Raw genomic sequence first — 7861 nt, 5'->3', positions numbered from 1 at the left:
TTCCCCAATGCAGCCCTCAGATGGTCGGAAGGCGATGTGTGGACCCTGGACCTGGATTTGCCAGCTGGAAAGCACGAGTACAAGCTGGTGATCCACAACGAGAGTGCAGATGTGGCGTACTGGGAGCAGGGGAACAACCGCACCTTCACGGTGTCCGAGCAGTGTGATGCGCCCCTCGTCCTTGAGTTCAATTCCGTGGAAGTCATCACGGAGACCGCCGATGAGCTGAGTGAGTCGAGGCTGCGGCCAGCGTGTCCTGGCATGACCCTTCCTTCCGCTGCGCGTCCGTGCAATGCTTCAGCCACGGGGCTGCATGGATGTGTGAAGCGACTGCTCCAGATCGAGTCCAAGGGGTGTCTTGAGCTCTCGAGCCTTGAGCCAATCAAGCTCCAGTTGACCCATCAAACCCCCACCAAGCCCCCTCCATTCACCTCCCCTCTCTCCCCTTCAGACGCCGTCTCTGACTCGCAGCTCAGCGCTGACGAGGCCAACCCCCCGACGGCTGCTGCCGAGGAGCCCACAGCGGCCAAGGCAGGGTCTGCTGCCCCCCCAGCTGCAGAGGAAGCCAGCGAGGCAGCCATCGATGCCCCTGTCTCGTCTCCTGCTCTGGAGAAGGAGGCCGAGGCGCCGTCGGCAGCTGCCGCTGCGGTTTCTTCTTCGACGAAGAAGGAGGAGGCCGGTGCGCCTTCCAGCTCGTCGGGTGCCGGGGCTTCATCCAGCTCTGAGCCATCGCAGACGCTCTCCGCGAGCAAGGCCGAGCCCGCTGCCGCGCAAAAGGAGGCCGCCAAGCATGCGGCCGTGGACCCCGCCGCGGACGCCTTCAACCCCGCGCCCACCCCGACCACCGCCGCAAGTGAGAAGGAGGAGGCCGCCGCCACCGACGCAGCTGCGAAGAAGCTGGAGTCCCCGGCCGCGAAGCCAGAGAATCTGGGCCAGCGGGTAAACAAGTTCTTTCAAAGGTGCCGCAGTATGCCCTTGTATGCCCTGCCACGCCCCTTCCTATGGGCGCTGGGGAGTCTCTGTGGCGCCTCTCTGGCCCTCGGGAAGGCTGTGCTGCTCCGCCCACCATCAAGCACCCACACCTTTTCCAAGCCGAGGATGGTTGCGCCGCCGCAGGCCCTCCACGCCCAGAGGAAGGCCCGGCACACGACTCTTCACCAACCTACCCTCTCTGCCGCCTTGCGCAGACTGCTGGAGTGAAGAAGAAGGGGGCAAAGAAGGCGACCCGCGCCCAGAAGGGCAAGTAGGATGACCAACCAGCGACGAGGCGTCTGAGGCTGCATCTCTGACATCGTGGGGATGAGATGCTGCTCTCGAGGGGGATCGCCATGGATCCCACATGGCTGGTCGCGCCCAAGGTCCTGTTCAGCGCGAATCCGGCCCCAGGATTTGACTGACGTGTCTCCTAGAATACCTGCTGATCCATTCTACTCTTTCTCGTTCACATGTCGCGAGCAGACCCAAAGACCGCCTGCATGGGGTCCGAGCTGTGTTTCTCCCGCTGATTGGTGACAGTCCTGCTCAGTGAATGTGCCCAGCTTTAAGATCTCTGCCTGCCATATGGAGTGTAATGTACGCGACGGAGCATGTTGTCCGGGCGGCGCATACCACCAACATGGTGTCACCCAAGCGGAATCCATGATCATGAAGCATCTCTGCGATAACGGGCAGTCTCCGACACCCGGACCATGGCGTCCAGTCGGCCAGTGTAACAGCTTCGTTACGGACCGATCAATCTTAGAGTACCTGTCATGTCCGGTTCGAATCTGGGCAGGTGAATCTGCCGCTGCAAGTACTGGCAATCAAGGGGCACCTTCGGAGCAAGAGCGAGGCAGCTGGCGCGTGACGATCCCGCCACGATTTTGGTTGGGTCAGATCCTCATCCCCCACCAGAGCACCTTCATACGACACATACATCCCCCCCTGCGGACCCTCATACACCCTGATCAGACGCCATGATGCAATCTATCGCCATCCAGAAGCCCTTCGTGGCCTCCACGACCGCCACGCGGGTGACCTCTCGCAGCTCTGCTCGCACTGCCTCCACCACCGTGTGCGCCGTGCGTCGCGATAACCAGCATGCCATTGCCAAGGTGAGGTATTGAAGGATTTTATCCGGAGTCTCCTGGTCGAGAGCAGGCCTGCCAGGCATTGACTCTGGCTCGGATCATGTCGGCCCGCACCCGCCTGGATGCGTGGTCCTCAACCCGGTCCACATCCTTGCGGCGCAGGTCGGCATGGGCCTCGCTGGCCTCCTGGCCGCTGCGCAGCTCGCCACCACACCTGGTAAGCAGTGGTTGGGAGTAGAACGTGACCCTACCACGCCGGCATGTGCTTACCTGACTCTATACGGAGCCTGCACCATGTTGATTCCTGTGCCAACCGCCGAGGCCCCACCCTGTCGTTCCTCCCTCCCACAGCCCAAGCCTTCGATCTGGGACAGGCCATCAACTCCGTGGGGGGCACCGACCTGGTAGAGAAGGCTAAGGACGCCGTGGGTGGATCAGGAGGAGTCCAGGATCTGGTGCAGCAGGGCAAGGATGCTGCCCAGAACATCAACGCCCCCGACCTGAAGGACGCGGCCGGCAAGGTCGGCGAGGTGGCAGACAAGGCCTCTGACAAGGCCTCTGGTCTGGCCGACAAGATCCCCGGCGTGTCTGAGAGCAACCTGCAGAACGTCGGTGAGTGGCCATGGGATGGGATTCCTCTTCAGAGTGAGGGGCACTTCAGGATGCTGCATCATCATGGGAGTGCACACCTTGATGGGAGGATGAGCATGCATGACAGCACATAGGCATGTTTGAGGCTGGATGCTTTGCTTTTCCTGTCGGTGCATTGGCACTGATTGTGTATGTGGGTCTGCATGCCCATATGTCGGGCAATGGTCAGTGGTCTGCCTGCATGCGAACCAAAACCTTTCTTCTGTGGCCCTCTTGACCCACCCCTCCTTGCCCCTCCTTTCATCCCCCAGGATCCTCCATCAAGCAGGCCGGTAAGGAGGCCGCCAATGGCAACCTGAACGAGGTGGCCAACGACACCGTCGACACCCTGGGCTCGCGCCTGGGTGGCGGCGAGGCCAAGAAGGGCACCGGCTCCAACGCGGGCAAGGAGGTTGCCTCCAAGGCCAACGACGCGCTGAAGGAGGCCGCCAACCAGGGCGATTCCTTCTCCGGCTTCGTCGGCAAGGACACCTCCAAGGACAAGCTGGGCAAGGATGCCGCCCTGGGCGGGCAAGACCGCGGCACTGGCGGCCTGTTTGGCCTGTTTGGCAAGAAGTCTGGCGCGGCTGACCTGAAGCTGCAGGGCCAGACTGCCCTCGGGGGCGCCCAGTCCCAGGCCCGGGGCGTCGCCAACAGTGCTAAGACTGCGGTGAACGACGCAGGTGTGTGGGTGGGTGTGTCTGGGTGGGTGTGTCTGGGTGGGGCGTTTCTGTTGGGCGAGGGTGATTTTGTCTGGTGAGGAGGATTCTGCAGTCCGCTTCTGGGATGGGTTGAGGTTGAGGGAGGGGATGAATTCATCGTCCTCGGCCCCAGCAGCCGCTGGCTGTTGGTTTTGTAGCTGGATTTTGGAGCCCCATTGTAATTGAACCCCCACTTCTGTTCAGAGCTCTTGTCACACATTTCTTGCAGCAATTGCAGCACCCCTCACCCACCATGTACCCCATTCTTGCCTCCAAACAGGCACCCAGGCCAAGGGTGTGGCGGAGGAGGTGAAGAAGACGGTGGGCGGCCTGGCCAAGAAGGCCGGGGCGGTGGAGATCCCCCACCCCGAGGTGGTGAAGAGCGCCATCAAGGAGGGCAAGCGCAACCTGTCTCTGACCAACGTCAAGAGTGTGGTGGGCAAGGTGGCGGACAAGGTCTCCGACAAGGCGGATCAGGTGGCAAACAAGGCTGCCAGCATCTCCCCCAGCAAGGGTAACTTCTCAGGCGTGGCCAAGACTGCAGGTGGGCGTCTGTTTTGGAGGGGGAGAGTGGGGTAAGCACTTCATGGTCTGGTGTGGAGGGGTGTTTTGCATTGCTGGCAAGGGCTTGCTCCGTGCCGTGGTCAAATGGGTAATTGTACTCACCCAGCCCTCGTCAACAATCATCCTTGCGCAGGTGATTCTGTGAAGGATGCGGGGCGTAACGCGAAGCAGGGCTTCAAGGACGCCGCGGCGCAGGGCAAGGACGCCGTCAAGCAGGCCACCCAGGTGGGTGATGCTGTGGGGGGGCAAGGATATTGATGACATTAGGCATTCATCTTTCGTTTGGCACATTCCACCCCCCTTACATCTACAGATGACGGCCTGCAATCTGCCCGTCGATGCACCCCATAACCCTTCCTTTCACACTCCCACCCTGCAGTAGGGGGATGATGTGGCTGTCGTAGGAGAGGACACGCCTGCCAAGATTGCCGTGGAAGGCAGCAGGAAGCTGCTGCAGGAGCAGGGTTCCTTGAAGAAGCTGGGGGTCTGAGATCCCATCCACATGCTGCTGCCACTCCTTCTTCCTCTTCATTGAGAGGAATTTTGAACCTCACAGAGCGGTGTCAAGCTGTTTTTGAGAGAGGGTCTTTCTCGTGACCTCTCACTGTGTGTGGTTTCCAACCTTCTTGAAAGCGCTGATGTTGTTACCAGGCAGACTTATACATATGAAAAGGGAACTAGAGGGGGCACTGAGATCGGAGATTAAGCGCAAACATTGACAAGCCACTCGACGGGAGTGCATCAGCAGAGTGTCGCTCAGAACCACCCTGGACAGGTTAGCCAGTCGAGAACTCCAACCTGCTCAAGCAAAAAAATCACCAACTGTCAGGTTCTTCAGCAGTGCGTCGCCGCCCGTGCTCATGGAAGACACGGTGGACAGCTTGACATCCGATTGCAGGTTGGCCAGGAGGTCATGCAGCGTCTTGGAAGCAGCCCCCGGCTCCCCCAGCCGCTGCCCCATGGCATGGCTGAACTCGTCGACAACATGCAGGCCCAGCAGGCTGTCTGCGCTCTTGGCGTAGGAGCTCTGCCCTGCCACACGTGCAGGGAGGGGGGTGGATGGGACCAAGGTGAGGTGGGTTTACGTGATTCGCTCTTGTGAGGGTTGCAAAGGTCAGGAGGTCCTGGGACATGGGATGACGCCACCACAGCAGTCCCCAGCAATGTGCAGCAGTCTCGAGTGTGCCTGCTTCATCAACTCACCAAGCACGCTGCTGGTGATGCAGATGACGTTTGGGAAGGACAGGGTGGAACAGAGGGTGGCCGCCTGGCATGTGTCGATCAGGATGAGGAGGTGGGCGTACCTGAGCGAGGGGATAATGGGTGCAGGAGGGGTGACGAGGGAACGAGAGATGGGTTGTTCTGCTCCCCCTGCTCTTGTTGTATTGGTTGGAGCTAGAAAGCAGCATGCTCAAGACATGGGAATTCTGGCCAGCCAGACGCAATCATAGGGCTGCCCGGTCCTCCCAGCAGGGGCCCACCTGCCCAAGGCGTGCATGGCGCGAATGGCGGCGGCCAGGTCTGCCTCAAGAAACTCGGAGCGATCGTGCATCTTCAGGAACTGGTCGCCCCCATGACCCGTCAGGAACACCACCACATTCGATTTCCCCGTGCTGAGCAGGCGCTGGGAGGCAGGCGTCCCCGGGGGATGCACGCCTGGGGCAAAAGGGGCAGGGAGGTGCTGGAGGGCAGGGGTGGTTTGCGCCAGTGAGAACACGCGTTTGTGCGGGAGAAGCACGTATCTCCACTTGGACCCCAAGGCTTGGACCTCAGAAGTCGGCCAGGAAAGCAGGGCATCGCTTGTCGCACAGGCTCACCGCTGAGCAGCTGCAGCAGGGCTGCCTCCGACACATCCTCTCCCCGCGCGGAGATGGCCGGGTGCAGCGCCGAGACCTCACCCCCGGGCCCCGCGGCATGCAGCTGGCCATAGCGTGCATTCCGCGGATTGCAGGACAGCGGGTCGGCCAGTAGCAGCCGGATGCGGCGATCTGGCATGCCCAAACTGCGTCGTGGACGGCTGGGCTGGTCAGAAGGACTTGAGGAGGGGTTGCAGCAAGCTTACAATGCTGCTCAAGATGTGGCTCACGAGGAGAGGGCACAACCCAACACAGGGCTACCGAGCTCTAACCCCCAAACGCACCCTCGAGCCGAACGATAGACCTCCAGGGCGTTGAGGGTGTGCCTGTAATTCAACCATCCGCGAGAAGCAGACAAAATGATTGCGTGCGGTGGGTGGGCTGGCTGTCGCTTCAGGGCCCAGCATCGGCATGCAAGGCCGAGAAGAACGGCGATCACACGCGCGATCCGGCCCGAGACGTAGCTCCGCCTTGCATGAAGAAGTGGTGTGGCACGCATTCCAGGTCTTACATGCCGCGATGCACCCTGGAGCTACACGCTTTCAGGGTTTGCCGCACCCACACGTCAGGGGTACAGCATGATCATGTATGTACTACTTCCAATTGCGATTTGGGCAACGCATAAATCGCAAATGTCGTAGTTGCAATCACACTTGATCTCACGGAGGAGTGTATACTCCTCTTCATTCCCTGGATCACATACTCGTTCTGCTACAGGGAAAATCGGACGGAAACAAAAAGGTAATCATGAATATCAAGGAAAGGACGGCTTGCAATTATCTCGGTCGACATGGAAAGCCAGTCAAGTGAAGCGAAGAGCTCCCACTAATGGGCGTGTTGAATCCCTGAAAGTGGCATGTGCTCTACATCGATGGCCCGAGATGCGTGCGCGAAGGCGTGCGGCTCGCTGCACCTCCACAGGACAAAGCAGTCTGCTTCATGATGCTGTGTGGCATGGTGGGCGCTGCATAATGTACAGAATCTGACAGCCACCCACATAGGCCAATCTCATCGCCTGACACTTCTTTTGATTCCTAGAAATACTACCCAAGTGCTACTTTTGTGTGGCTCCAAGGAAGCTCATTCCTGGACCTGCGAGTCAGGTGGAACCTCCAGCCATGTCCCTAAGTTGAGGCCAGACCCAGGACGAGATGTCCAGAGCGGTCTGCTCCAGCCCCTCCCCTCCCCAAGAGGCCCTCAACCCCCTGGATGCTGATAGAGATTCAGAGGATGAGCTTCTCAGCTCCACCCCCCCCCTCCTCAGGAGGCACCGCCATATCATCGTCAGATACTGACACAGCGCCTGGGGATGAGCTCACCAGCTCCTGGGGCCCCTCCTCAGACGGCGCCGCTGAATCAGGCTCAGAACCTGACATGGAATCAGAGTCTGAGCTCTTCGGCACCTCATCTCCTGCTCCAGGCGGCTCTGCCAGGTCGGCAGAGGCCACTCCAGCAGGCACTCAGGCCTGTCCCTCCCTGGCGGCTGCAGGACCTAACGACGAGGTGGCTGCTGCTGCGCTGCTCACCATGCACGCGTCGGCGAGCACCGCCTCGCCGCACCCTCCCTCCTCCGAGGTCTCCAGGGAAGCGCGGCATGCCACCTGGATGGCGCATGAGATGAAGGGTCGACCCCTCGGCTACGCCATGGTTTCTCGCCACACCATCAGGCAGGGGGTCAGACTGGCTTTGAGGCGCCCAGGTGAGACGACTGCGGGGGCGAGGGGGAGGTGGACATCCAGAACAGCGGGGGCTCATCCATGCAGTCGCTCGCGGTCGCCCTCCTTGCCGAGTGAAACGCCCCGGCGCCCACTCCTCCCTCTGTGCTGCCGGCAGTCGACATCGGCGCGGCCCTGCTCGGCTTGGACTGGACTCGTAGCGTGGCAGCCCTGCCCGACAGCCTGCCCTCCAAATCACGGGAAGCGGGTGAGTCATTTTGTGAGGCGGCGGGTAGCAGCGGACTGCATGTCCACGCCCGGGAGGACCCTGTGCTGCGCCCCCCCCCCCCCTTTCCTTCTCTCTCTCTTGATTTGCACTTCTCAAA

At 60.8% G+C, this 7861-nt stretch overlaps 3 protein-coding genes across 3 annotated transcripts in view; 2 read left to right on the top strand and 1 right to left on the bottom strand.

The window, feature by feature from the left end:
• The window catches only part of F751_3500 (hypothetical protein), a gene marked incomplete at both ends in the record, with an annotated part of 2576 nt that extends 1376 nt beyond the window's left edge, over positions 1-1200 (top strand). Inside the window, 2 exons of the mRNA XM_011403413.1 lie at positions 14-229; positions 452-1200. Coding sequence (XP_011401715.1) covers positions 14-229; positions 452-1200 — 965 coding nt within the window. The remainder of the gene's footprint in view (positions 1-13; positions 230-451) is intronic.
• Positions 1201-1955: 755 nt separating this feature from the next.
• Positions 1956-4454, top strand: F751_3499 (hypothetical protein; the record flags this gene model as incomplete). The annotated part of the gene is made up of 7 exons (XM_011403412.1): positions 1956-2093; positions 2232-2286; positions 2421-2681; positions 2972-3382; positions 3681-3944; positions 4098-4189; positions 4347-4454. 7 exons carry the CDS (start codon positions 1956-1958, stop codon positions 4452-4454), a joined length of 1329 nt encoding a protein of 442 aa, XP_011401714.1.
• Positions 4455-4766: 312 nt separating this feature from the next.
• On the bottom strand, positions 4767-5959 carry F751_3498 (hypothetical protein; the record flags this gene model as incomplete). Its single annotated transcript, XM_011403411.1, has 2 exons — positions 4767-4996; positions 5782-5959. 2 exons carry the CDS (start codon positions 5957-5959, stop codon positions 4767-4769), a joined length of 408 nt encoding a protein of 135 aa, XP_011401713.1.
• Positions 5960-7861: the final 1902 nt, after the last annotated feature.

The sequence above is a fragment of the Auxenochlorella protothecoides genome (assembly GCF_000733215.1).
Source record: "Auxenochlorella protothecoides strain 0710 unplaced genomic scaffold scaffold37, whole genome shotgun sequence".
NCBI classification, from domain to species: Eukaryota; Viridiplantae; Chlorophyta; class Trebouxiophyceae; order Chlorellales; family Chlorellaceae; genus Auxenochlorella; species Auxenochlorella protothecoides.
The sequence above is the reverse complement of the archived record's forward strand: the minus strand, read 5'-3'. Positions and strand labels throughout refer to the sequence as shown.